The 13,811-nt window shown below is 47.6% G+C and overlaps 1 protein-coding gene across 1 annotated transcript; it reads left to right on the forward strand.

Annotated features, from left to right (window-relative positions):
* Positions 1 to 695: 695 nt before the first annotated feature.
* On the forward strand, positions 696 to 3,637 carry nat16 (N-acetyltransferase 16; the record flags this gene model as incomplete). The annotated part of the gene is made up of 4 exons (XM_079758500.1): positions 696 to 911; positions 1,821 to 2,045; positions 2,562 to 2,911; positions 3,409 to 3,637. The coding sequence occupies 4 exons, from the start codon at positions 696 to 698 to the stop codon at positions 3,635 to 3,637; spliced, it is 1,020 nt and encodes a 339-aa protein (XP_079614626.1).
* Positions 3,638 to 13,811: the final 10,174 nt, after the last annotated feature.

Consider the following 13,811-nt stretch of genomic DNA (forward strand, 5'->3'; position numbering starts at 1 on the left):
GATGAGCCTTTTAGAGAGAGAGAGAGAGAGAGAGAGAGAGACAGAGAGGAGAGAGAGAGAGAGAGAGAGAGACAGAGAGAGAGAGAGAGAGAGAGAGAGAGAGAGAGGGAGAGAGAGAGAGACAGAGAGAGAGAGAGAGAGAGAGAGACAGAGAGAGAGAGAGACAGAGAGAGAGACAGAGAGAGAGAGAGAAAGAGGGAGAGAGAGACAGAGAGAGAGAGAGAGAGAGAGACAGAGAGAGAGAGAGAAAGAGGGAGAGAGAGACAGAGAGAGACAGAGAGAGAGAGACAGAGAGAGAGCGAGAGAGGGACAGAGAGAGACAGAGAGAGAGACAGAGACAGAGGGAGTCACCCCCCCTGTTCCCCTCTTCTCACAACCTTTCTTCCTTTTTGATCCATTGCAGTCTCTCTCTCTCTCTCTCTCTCTCTCTCCCTCCCTCTCTCTCTCTCTCTCTCTCTCTCAAACTGCTTACGGTGTAAAGTTTACGAAAATACTAAATACACTACTACACCACTGAATACAAAGCAATACTGTGTGAGGCATACGGTGCTAAGGGACAAAATACAAACAAGAAATAGAAAATAGAAAATAGAATACCAATTAGAATACAAAAAGACGTTGTCAATAAACAAATATATAAATTCCCCGTTTCCCGCTCACGCCTCCATTTTGTTCCCCCCTCCAGTTCTCCCAGCATGAAGATCGAGAACAGCCTCTCGGCTCCCCAACACCCTGACACCCCCTCCCAGGCGGGCCTCCACTTCAGCGTGGCGACCGAGGAGGACTTCGATGAGATCATGGCCATGAGCCAGCACATCTACGGGGGTCTGGACTACCTGCCCACCCGCTACGGGGCCTGGATGCAGGAGACCAATCGCACCGTGGTTCTCGCCCGCAAGCAGGGCAAAGTGGTGGGTGGACAACGTTTACACGCTTTTACGTTTTTTTAGTCTAAAAAGTTTTTACGTCTATTATTTTTTAGAACTACATGATATCCAGGAAACTATGTTTAACTCCAACTACATATGATAACTGCAGTCGCGTATTTTTCGTTTATTTTACTAACTAGCAGCATAGGTTTCCGTTACTCTAATGTCAGGAACAGCGCCCTCTCTAGGCAAATACTTGGTACTGCACGTGCGAGGGACCGCTGCAGTGTTCGCGTGGTGTGTCAATTGCGGTTGATTTGCTGTTTAAAACACGGTAGTTGAGTCCTGTATGGGTGACTGTATAAGTCATCAAAAGTAAAGTCCTGACTATAAAAGAGCAGTAAACCGGGTTAACTACTGCCAATGAGCAAAATTACTTTGAATCGTAAATGTTTATGTGATATGTGTAATTTACTCTGCTTTTAATGCATCTTAGGTGAGGCCAAAAAGTTGCTGTTTTGGGCCTGAATTCATTCATATTACACTCTATTTAGGCTTTGGACTCTTAAGACTAATTTGTACAAAATTGCCTTTTTTGTGGCGTTTCCATCCTACTGCAGTCCATCCATTGTTTTTCATTTACATTCAGGGCGTTTGGCAGACGTTTTGTATCCAAAGCGACTTACAACAAGTACATTTGACAGAAGAAAGAGAAACAACAATGTGCCTCTGTGGGTACAGTAAGGAAGTTCATAGAACCAGGTGCCAGCACTAACTATCACTAGGTTAACCCGTTCCCCGTAGACAACACAGACAGCTAGGGTAAGACGCTACACCGTGCTAGGTACTATCCTGAAGGACAATAAGTGTGTAAGAGGGGGGCGGGGGATGATGGGGGGGGATGTGACTGTATCGAGGACTGCTCACTCCCTGACCCCCCCCCCCCCCCAGATCGCCCTGGAGTCGGTGTGTGTGATCGACGACGGGGAGACCATGCTGGTGGAGGGTCTGCGGGTGGCCACCCCGGAGCGCGGCCGGGGCGTGGCCGGGGAGCTGCTGCGGTTCTGCTCCCAGCTCACCAAGGCCAAGTACCCCGAGGTGAAGGTGAGCCGGCTGACCCGCGACGACCAGCTGGGCCCCAAGGACTTCCAGAAGTACCGGCTCATCACCAAGCAGGTAGCCACCGCCCCCGGACCCCCAGGGGTCCTCTCTCTGTCTCTCTCTCTGTCTGTCTGTCTCTCTGTCTCTCTCTCTGTCTCTCTCTCTGTCTCGCTCTCTGTCTCGCTCTCTGTTTGTCTGTCTCTCTGTCTCTGTCTCTCTCTCTCTCTCTCTCTCTCTCTCTCTGTCTCTCTGTCTCTGTCTCTGTCTCTCTCTCTGTCTCTCTCTGTCTCTCTCTCTGTCTGTCTCTCTGTCTCTCTGTCTCTCTCTCTGTCTGTCTCTGTCTCTCTCTCTCTCTGTCTCTCTCTCTGTCTCTCTCTCTGTCTCTCTCTCTGTCTCTCTCTCTGTTTGTCTGTCTCTCTGTCTCTCTCTCTCTCTCTCACCACCTCTCTCTCTCTCTCTCTCTCTCTCTCTCTCTCTCTCACCACCTCTCTCTCTCTCTCTCTCTCTCTCTCTCTCTCTCTCCCTCTCTCTCTCACCACCTCTCTCTCTCTCTCTCTCTCGCCCCCTCCCTCTCTCTCTCGCCCCCTCCAGGGCATCCTGCTGGTACGTTTCAGAGCCGAGGACCTGAAGCTCCGTCTGGCCGAGCTGGGGCCGGACGGCGCCGAGCTGAGCTCCGCCTCCTCCACCGGCCCGCCCCCGGCCCCGCCCCCCGTCCATCTGGACGCGGCCGCCATCCACCGGCTGTACCTGGGCGCAGACCTGCTGCACGGCATCCTGCCCAACCTCACCGTCGTGCAGGACTGGCAGCCATACAAGCTGTTGCCGAGCAACATGGAGATCCTGCTGAAGAAGGACATCGACTGGGTGGTGGACGACGAGGACGCACCCAGCGTGGCCAGCCTCTGCACCTTCCCCATCAGGGTGCCCATCGGGGACGACTGGTGAGACACCCTCCCGCCGCCTGCTTCAGCGCCCCCGTCTAGGCTGCGATGAGTTTAGCAGAAGGCTGTTGAACGGATTGCTTTGAGGTTCTGTATTTCGCTGCCACAACCGAAATTACACGGCAGTGGTAATTCGTTAAAAGTACCGAGCAACGAAAGATGCACGGAAAATATGTCGGTTTATAATTATATTATAAAGAATGTATATTTAACGTAATACACCTGGGTTAGATCTGGAACATTCTGCTGAACATTAAACCAGAGAGAGACAGAAAGAGAGGCAAGCAGACAGACAGACAAACCGATAGAGAGAGGAGACAAAACAGACAGACAGACAGTCAGACAGACAGACAGACAGACAGACAGACAGACAGACCGAAAGACAGACAGAGAGATAGACAGACAAACCGATAGAGAGATAGACAGACAGACAGGCAGATAGATGCGTCCGTACCTCACGATACCGATCACGACCCCCCCCCCCCCCCCCGACCCAGGTACTACCTCAACATCGACATGTTCGGGAAGGACCTGTCGCAGGTGCGCCGGCAGTACCTGGCCCACCTGCGGCGCCACACGGCCGGCCTGCGGGGCAGCGTCATGTGTCAGCTGTTCCTGGAGCCCGCCCTCTGGGCGCCCATGGTGGAGCTGTGCAGGACCGTGCTGCGGGTGGAGCTGGTGAAGGAGTACACGGACCAGTGCGTGGTGGAGAGCGACGTGGTGTAGCCCCGCCCCCAGGGGAGCCCAGCGCCCCGCCCCCTGGGGGGGAGGGGGGGGGGGGGGGGGGGGGGGGGGGGGAGGAGGAGGAGGAGCCAAAACGGAGCGGAGAAATGTACAAAGACGAAGACGACGGCGGAGAGGAAAGGAGGAAAAGTGTTTTCCGATTTAACGGATTCATGGATTCCACGACGCAGGAGAAGATTTAACGAGATATGCATTTTTTTTTTCTTTAGAAATCCTTTTTGAGCGATGAGAAGGTGGATAGCGATACGAGCGAAATAAACAAAGAACGACAAACGTTGCTGTTGAAAGGGGGGAGGGAGGACAATGTGTCAAGGCTTCGTTAGACTCGTGAGAGGGCTTTAATTAACTTACTACTAACGAGCGTCGCATCACACGCCGCTGCTGTCCAGCGCTCTAACATACGTGACTACAAAAAGCTTTCTCTGATTAGTTTTTACGTTGGTGTCCTAATCCTACTCGTAATTAACAATAGTATCGATGCAGCAATCGTTCTGAAGAGTCTTAGCAGGCTGTGGGTACAATGTCCTGCGTCATCTTGTTTTCTGTGGTTGTTAATATTAAGTGTTAAAATATAGCTTATTATGTCTGCACAACTCTTAAGGCACTTTATGACAGACCATACAGACAGCTCGTTACACACCTGAAAATCAAAAACTGGAGAAGCTTTGACTCAATGAGAGAAGTAAATATTGTTGTCACTCTTGATTTGACCAAAATCACCCTGATGAAAATCATCACTACAGTTTCCGGAAGAATCTCCCCGAATATAACCATGAACAAAGTGTGTGACTAGAAGCCAACCGTTCTGTTTCCACCCTGGCTCATCGTAGGTCTTAGGTTAAGTTTGACACGTCTCCTCTTTAAATACTTACTACTGTATCTAGAACATCTCTTTAAGTTATTTCATTTAAATGCTGCAGTGAGAGAAGATGGTTTAATATATTCCACACAGCTGGCGCTGTGAGAGAGTTAGTCACGAGTATTCTCAGCCAACTAGTGTAGATCGCTTAAAGCTTTGGAACAAACGTCGTTAAAGTGCTTTTTCGAAAAATTAACCTCATCCAACAATGTGCATAACGATTTAAATGTCCTTTTTCATACGTTTAACAATTATTTAGTTTTCGTTAGTGTTACAATTGTCCTCTTTGGTTTTTATTGTGCGACAAGAAGAGGAAATCGTTTTTTAAAGCAGTTCACCTTTTTGGCGAACATTCCCCCAACGTACTGAGATCGCTGAGCGCTCACACCTCTGCAGGTGACCGGGTCCATCGACACAAGATCCTATTGGCTCAGAACAACATGAAGCAGTGTCCTGATTGGAGCGTCTCCACCAGAACCAGAACCCAGGAAGCCCGTATTTCTCGGAAGCCTTATGTCACGACCCTCGGACCGGGGCCTACTACGTTGCCATAAAAAAATAACAGTCGCCTGGCCCCACTGCTGGAGAGCGACAGAGCGGCTTGCGTCCGCACCTCACCGTCGTAATGCACCCGCAGGGGCACGAAACCAGCCCAACGCGGACTGAATGGGCTCCAAAATGTATTTTGACGCTACAAGCTTTCCTTTCGTTAGTCGTTCAATCTAAAAGTAGAAGCGTGAGCACTTCTCTGTGGAGTTCTGATCGCGCCGCCCACAACGTTTGAAGAGAAAGACCTGAATTAATTACCCGACTCTCCGCACCGCTCGGGAGGAGAATTTTTAATCAAAAGTTCTGAATTAGGTCAGTGATATTTGGTCCTGTCGGAGGCAAACAAACACCGACTCTGGAAGGAAGGACGACTTTGAAGACTAGAGACAAGCTATTTTTTTAAGCACCATCAGCGGTCAGTCAGCGTTTTTCACCGAGGATATATACTTGCTCTTTCTACATTTTTATTTTTCGACTGAAAAAGGAGAATCTGGACAGGTTGCAGCTTTTGTTTGAGAAGAAGACGAAGACAAAGATTGAGGAGAGGAAGATAAAAGCCACACTACTTGATTGGAAAGTACATCCCCATCACTCGGTTTCTCACTCTCTCTCTCTCTCTCTCTCTCTCCCCCTCTGTCTCTCACATTTACACACACACACAGGCACACACACACACACACACACACACACACGCACACACACACACACACTAATAGTTCAATCAAAACCGAGTCAACCTTTTGTAAAGGAAGCTGGCCATTTTCACCATCAGCCATCCTCCCGTGTTCTGATTCAGCTGGTTAGTTTTTTTCATCTTTTACGGTTGTGTAATATGCAATATCTGGCGCATAGATAGTTTGAAGGTTTCTCTCATCGACGCCCTATGCAATATACCAGAAATCACTGGGGAAGAGATTGTCTGGAGTGAGTGTTGAAACAGGACGGGCTGTGGTGGGGTCATGGGGAGAGGTGGCCAGCTTTCTGCCATTCCTGTTAGAATGGGAAGGTATCCTGATTACCGTGTCCGATACGTGATGCTGTTTGCTAGAATTCCCCCCCTGAACGAGAACACATGTTCCAAACACACACCCCACACCCCGCAAACCCCCCAACACACACACCCTTACCCCTCACCAGGACTCAGACTTCAAACCTTGGATTCCATGTCTCTCACTTGTCTACCTTGCAAACAGGCGGTAAGATGTGTGCGTTTGTGTTTGTGTACTTTGTGCAACTTCTGTATGCATGAGCTACAAACGGCAGGTTGGGAGGGTTACATGAGGAAAAAGGGAAAATGCTGTATTTATGTCTTTGGATGTATGTCTGTGTTTTTCTTTTCTTTGAATGTAACTGCAGGCAAAGGCGTTGAGATGAGGGGTTTTAAGGAGCGAATCGTTTCAACAACCTATATATAAATATAGATATAAACCGTATCTCCAAAGTCCCTGCGGCTCAGATCTGAGCGCTTTGATTCGATCTCGCCCCATCCGTCTGTAAACGACACCAAATATACCGGAGCCGTCCGCGTTTCCTAAAGCGTTTGGCATTGGTTTCAATCCCCCGCCCAGACAACACAAACAGATGTACGGCTCTTCAACGGCAGCGTGTCGAAAGAAAGTGATATTCACTTTGTTTATGCAAGTGACCATCATCACGATGCCAGTACTTAGATTGACCGGCTGACCCCCTCGGCCCTGTGACCTCAACAGCCGGTATCCTTCCAGAGGGATGAGCGACCCCGACCTCTGGACGGTCGCTGTAAACGGGGTGTTGAGGGAGCAGGGCGGGAGCAGTGCCACAGACAGGTTATCGCCAACAAGGGTCACCTCTACGTTTTATTTTCACCTGTGAAGCTCCTGATTGGTCCCTCTGATTCTGCGATGCTTTGCTGTCCTTCCAGGTGTTTCTGGTCACCTACTGCTGTAACGTCCAGCAGCTATTGGCTGGGAGGGATTGGGGGGGTCCCAGCGGATAGCTGCTGGTCAAATGATGACTTGTGCTCTGGTGCAAAACCCTGGGAAATGTTTTCTTTTGGCTTGTTGTATTTTACACGTTTTCTTTTTTGTTTTTCCATCCACTCTTCATATATATACACACACACACACACATACACGCACGTTTCATGGGCTATGCGATCATTTGCCACGGTAATCAAAGTAGGCAAACTCTAGAATTACCACTTTGAGGATTAGATCTTCAAACCAGGTTCCCTGAAAGGTTCACTCCACCACCATGGGATCCCAGTTAACACCTGACCCCTTGTGATACTCCCTATGCCCCAGTCTATACGGCAACATGAATAGGTTGCAGTGCAGAGAGTGTGTCATTCACATGTCGCTCCAGTCAGTTCACGTGAGGTTATCCGTTTATGCATGAGAGAAAGTGATGAATTATCAACCAATGATCACAAGTCAGACGAGGTATTTTGTCCCTGTTTGTCCACTTGAGTGTGTGTGTGTTTTGACCGGTTCTCCAGACCACGTGCATGCATGCGTGTGTTTGTTTGGGTTGGCTTGGTGGGCTGTGATGGTGTGGATGAGGTTTACAGAGGGGGGGGTAGTGTGTAGAGGAGGGGGGGTGACGGTTGTTACAGTGCATAGCGCAGTGTGCACAGACGACTGTGGGAGCTATTTTTCCCCCCAATGAATGAGTGAACGGTTCATGTTGTGGCAGACAAAGAGACACTGGAGGGAAGACCAGGAGAGACTGAGAGAGAGGGGGAGAGAATGAGAGAGACAGGGAGGGAGAGAGAGAGGGAGAGAGAGAGAGAGAGACAGTGAGGGAGAGAGAGACATGGAGGGACAGACTGCGAGCTAGAGAAAGGAGAGAGAGAATTAGTGAAAGGAATGTGTGGTCAGTCCAGCAGGGCTTACGTTGCATAGTCAAAATGTTTAGGAGCTATCAGGGCATAGAGGGATGTGATTGATCCCCAGACAGCGCCTCACTCGCTGCCTTGCAAAAGAAACACCTTACACACACAACACAAACACACACACACACACACACACACACACACACACACACACACACACACACACACAAGAACACAAAACACTGCAGAGCAGACAACACGCAGAGCACACCATTCGTCAGTTACTTCACACTCAATGTTTGTTTTTTATTTTCCTTTTTTTAAGCTATTGTTTAGAGTTAAATTATTTTGGGGTCACAATGTCTACTATCTATGTTATCCGAACGCAAGGGAGGATGTCAGACAAAACTTGAAGCTGTGTCAAATCACTTTGTCCCTTGAAATGTTTCAAATTCACAAATGTTTATTTTCACAAAATTGGAGTTTTTGATATGAAATACCCTTGATAAAGAAACCGTGTGATCGACCACAGAGTACAAGGTCCGGCGGAAAACCGAGCACTGACCTCCCTCAATGAGCACTACGCCCAAAACGCAGCCTACCGCTATCCCATTCCCCGAATGGCTCCAATTCCAGTCAATCACGAAATAAATAAAAGCAGTTGTAATACCCCCGAGTCGCCAGGGGAGGTGCTGTTCCCAGTTAACATTTTGGTGTTCGGTTCTCTCCAGCCAACCTTGTCCGCTTGTAGTCCACTGCTGTTCTGTGCCGTTTTATTTTCTACTGCCTGCTGTCGATGTTGTCCCCGTGTGAGGGTGTATGCGGCCGCACGCAACCAGGTCCACACGTGCATGGGTGGCACCTCTGTACTGTTGCTATGGACCCCCTAGCAACCCTGTCTCAGTAGCGGTCTGATGTATATATGTACATGTATAGTTTATGACCCCCGGCGGTTCCTAAGTTCAATGCGAACCATCAACGTCAATGCAACATCGTCTCCATATTTAGGACCTATAGGATCCATATGCACTTTAAAAAGAAATAACGACGAGTAACAAAACCATCAGATTCCTACATTGACCTGAGGTTGCGTGTGCGATGCCCATGCACACAAACACACCCTGGGTATCCACTGTATGGGTCGTTCTCTGCACCCCGGGCTGTCCGCAGACGTGGTCCCCGAGTGGGGGTCTCCTGAGGGGAGTCGGGGTGGTCCGAGGTTCCCACGAGGCCAAAGACTTCTGCCTTCAGATGTCACAGCGTTTTAAACCAACGCATTGACTGCGTCCGCCAAACCCTGGTTGGCATACCAACGCCGTACCTACGAGACCCCCCCCCCCCCCCTCGTTGCAGACAGACCCACGGCCAAGCTGTCGGCCTGGTGGTCGCCATTACCGGAGAACTTCCCAGAGTGCAACAGGGTATGTGTCGTTGGGTGCGTAACGCCAGCAGCCCAGAGCTTGGAAGCCATGCCCCCTGATCGGACCACCACACGGTGTTCCCCCTTCTTATTGGCCGGCTTAACTGGCTGTGTCTGATTGGACGTTCTATCTTTTACACAGCCAATCACGCGCAGCCTCAGGAGGGGTCTGCTGAAAGCACCCCCGTACCCACCAAAGGGCACATACCTGGTTGACATCCGGGGGTCTCTGGCCATGGCGATGATTGAGAGCTTCACTGGGCAGCACTCAGCTGATGGGGGACCCCTCTGCTCTTCCTCTGTTCTAGCAGTGATTCAGAGGCCTGCTTTGGATCGCCTTTCAATTCGAGACGCTTATTTGACATCTTGGGTCCTTTTTATAACATATTTTTTTATGGTGGTGGAGCATGCGAGTGTGTTGCTGCTCCAGGCGACCAGACGGCCGTGCTCTGAGCCAGAGGGCATATTGTTATTTAATGTTGCTGGGGTCACGTGAAACGCCACCGTTTGATCATGCTGCGTTCAAGACAGTTCATAACTCGCTAAAAGGCCTAACCTGAAAAAAAGACGGAATGGTTTCCTCCCCCCCAGCTCTAATCTGAACCTTCATTTTTTGAAAGCGGCGTCGATGGCACAGAGAGGAAGTGGGACGATAGCCAAGGGAGATGAGGATGTTTTGGCGGTGGTTTTCACCTGGCCCTGGCAGTGCTTGGTCGGATCACAGCTGCTGGCTTCCAGTCGCGAGACCTCCTCATTAAAACCCGGGCGAGACAGAGCTTGTACTACCGGCCTATTTTAAATCCTATTCGACTGGAAATTACATTTCAGATGGGGCTGGAGCCCGTGTGTTGTCACCAGTTGTTAAAGTGTTGGGTCCCAAATACACATGCTAGGCTACATGCTACGCTACATGCTAATGAAGATCTATGGCCAACAGTACACCGTGACTTTGGCAGACTAATAATATATAATATAAGTTAGTTCACGAATCCAGGCTCACCCAGGCCCTTTCAGTGAGGTCTCGGACTGTAAACCAAGCTGTCCGTCTGTCGAGGGGTTAAATGCATTAATGATGGCATTTAAAGCCATTTGGTTTTTAACTGAAAAAATGTCATATTTTTACGTAATATTTTGATAGGTTTTTATTTTTTGTTTTTATGACATACCCGACCCGCCCGCTTATTGTCAAGCGGACCATGTGAAGGGGACACAAAAGAGGAGTTCCAATATACAGTATACGGGATATACAATATTTTGTTACTTTTTAATTTATTATTATGTTTTCCTAAATGGAAGAACACAAATGGCAATTGTTTTAAGAGAGATGCAAAACTATTTTAAATACAATAATAACTTTTTAAACGAAACCTGGCGATCTGCGAGAGGTCTATATGATGTGTTCTCATTTTGTCCGTCTCTTAGAGCCGTCTCCCCCATGAGGGGCGGGGGGGTCTCCGGGGGTGGGAGGGGAGAGGGGGGGGTGGACTGGGGTTGGTGGGGGCTCTGTGATGGGGAGGGAGGGGGCCTCTTCAGATTTGTTTGTGGCTAGGTTTACATTGAGCACGGAGTACCAAACTTAAAGACACACACAGACGTCTCGGGGGGTTTCCTCCAGAGACAATAGGGCCGCAGCTACAGGGAGGTTTGGGGGTTTTGGTAAAAGGAGTTGTATTTGAATACCATACTTAGGAATTTGGAAACGTACAAATAACTTTCCAGTATTTAAATGAGGCAAAGTTAAAACAGCATTAAGGAAAACCCCCGCTCAATACATTTTGAGTTATATAATCTTAATGAAAATGGTATTATTCAGGAAAGCATGTTGCCCACCTTTTCTTTAATCTTTCCATAAAAAAAAATACAGATTTAGATCTAAGAGATATAGATGCAAATTCTAAAAAGCACACCAAAAACTGAAACTTTACCCCAGATAATTCCTTAACTGAACTGGAGATCAGATGGTATAAAACATGAAACTACTTTTAAGTACCAACTTATGAATTCCTTAATATATGCAAAGTAACATGAGATAAAATAGGCTACTAGTCTCTTCCAGGCCACACATTGAGGGGTGGCAGGTGTGTGTGTTGATGGGACATGGGAAGGAAGGGTGTTATGTAGAAGGGATCACTCAGACGAACACAGCATGAGTTTCAGAGTAAACCTAGCCACAAAGGCCTAATATGGAAATACATTATTTTTAAAACTGTACAATATTTTAACTGCTGGGTAAAAGGCTCGTATTATATAACATTTTTAATTTTTAGTTTTTATTTTTGTTTGTTTGCTTGCATTATATACCACTGTTAGAGTCGTAACTTGTATTTGTGTGCATTTTTACATATAACTTCATATTTATACCCTTTCTTGGTCGGCTGGTTGAGCCCTATAGCTGTCTTTCATAGAGAACCCTTTCAACAAAGAGACATAGAGAGCTTTCTATGTGTATTATGCAGTATATACAATATACATATGTGTGACATTGTCGAAATTGCGAAAAAGCAGCAACGCAAACTCGGAATTTGTGTGTTTGTTGTAGATTATCTGTGCCGTAGGTTTCTCTTGTGAATATCCGTATCCAAGACCATTTTAGCTACGATGTGTTTGTGACTGTCATAACCATTATATAGACTAACCACCTTTGACTCGGCGGGTTTGAACTAGTAGTCTAGAATACAACTTGTTAGAACAGAGGAGAGAGAGAGAGAATTAACACTTCCTGGAATTTTCCAGACTTTATTGTGGATTGCTGATTTTTATTTTTAATTTCTAACGTTTTATCAGATGTTTGGACATTCTTTCTTTTTTTTTTAGGTGTCTTAAAAACTCGTAATCTTAAAAAAAGGAACAAAGAAATGCATGCCTGATTGTTAGAGTCTCAGTAGCAACAACGGCTAGCTTTGTGTTTTTCTTCCGATTTACAACGACAAAAAAAGCAAAACAAAACCAAGATAATAAACATGGGGTGGAGAGATGTGTGTGTTTTACAGAGGGACAAACAAACGCAGCTCATCTTTCTCACGCACACACACACACACACACGCACACACACACACACACACACACACACAGGGATCCCACCAAACACATGTTATGCAATCAATGTTTCCAATTGGCTTAAATCAGTGACTTCAGGCACTGAATTGATCCAATCGGAAACAGTGATTGCATACCCTTTGTTTAACTAGATCTGTGGTTCTGTTAGACTTTGTTTTAATAGGATACGAGTTGAGAGGTGGAATACGGTTTTACAACACCACATCCCAAGTTTCGTCCACACCTTCACCACCTTCTGATGTTTCATATTGCGGACATCCCCAATGAAGCGATCATAAGCACCAATGTTTTTCAATGTATTCCTCTCCGTTATGTATTACCGGTGTAAAGATCAGATCACAGACCTTACGGTTGATCCGTAGACTTGATGTTCACAACAATCCCCCGTGCTGTCCTGTCTATTTGGCTGCTGTCACATATGTAGAGGATCATCATGTTAATTAATCAGATATAAGTGTAAAGGGGGATTTTATTGTCTGGGACTCAGTTCAATGTATTCATTTGTTCTCTTTGATTGACTCTTCAGTCTCCTACACCAAAGTGAGTGTTCTCAGACTGATGTAGAAAGCATATTGTGGCTTTGGGACGTTTCATTGGGAGATCAAACAATCGAGAGAACAGAATCACACTTTACAGTAAGACGCGTACTTATTTAAACCAGACGTCATGGAGAGCCATCCTGATCAGAATCCACCTCCATCCACCCATGCGTGTGTTTGATTGTGTTTTGGGCCTTGGTTTGTGTTCCAGGTTCTCCTCTGTCAGTTACTAAAGGTTACCAGAGATTAAGAGGGCAGCACGACACCAGGACACGATGACGGCAAACGGTTGTGTAGAAACCAACAAACATCTGGTCCTACGTTAATTAATAACATTACTACCTGACCACAGAGAGCAGCACATTAAACAACACAACACGCAGTCCACACCACACACCACAGGGTACTTGTCCACACCCACGGAACCGTTCACACACGGAGGGAACCCCATGCTGATAGAAGGGCCTGTGGGTAGGGTCAATCAGACACGGACGATAGACTGATAATCAATAAAATGATCAATAACAACAGATGAGGGACGAAACGCTTCAGAGCGTACAAGCTCCAGCTTTCAATTGACCTGCCATGTTCACACGCACACACGCACGCCCGCACACACACACACACACATGGGGTTGGTCAAATGCAAAAGTGCGTCTTTGCTTTCTAACTCTGGGTCTTTGGGTAAGGCATGAGCATAAGTCAACCAACAGGGCGCTGCAGTGGGTGCGTTCCCCGTGCAGGCCCGGTGTGTGTGTCCGCGTACGAGGGGGTGCTGCAGGGGTTAATGAGTCTACAGAGATGGGGTGTTTTTAATGGTTCCCTTGTGTCCTATTGGCTGACAAAGGCAGTCAGGCTTTTTTAACCAGGATGTGGTTCTATATAAGGTGTCGTCGATGGGTTATAGGAGCAGGGGGAAG

This window comes from Pollachius pollachius (genome assembly GCF_949987615.1).
Source record: "Pollachius pollachius genome assembly, chromosome: 20".
Taxonomy (NCBI): Eukaryota; Metazoa; Chordata; class Actinopteri; order Gadiformes; family Gadidae; genus Pollachius; species Pollachius pollachius.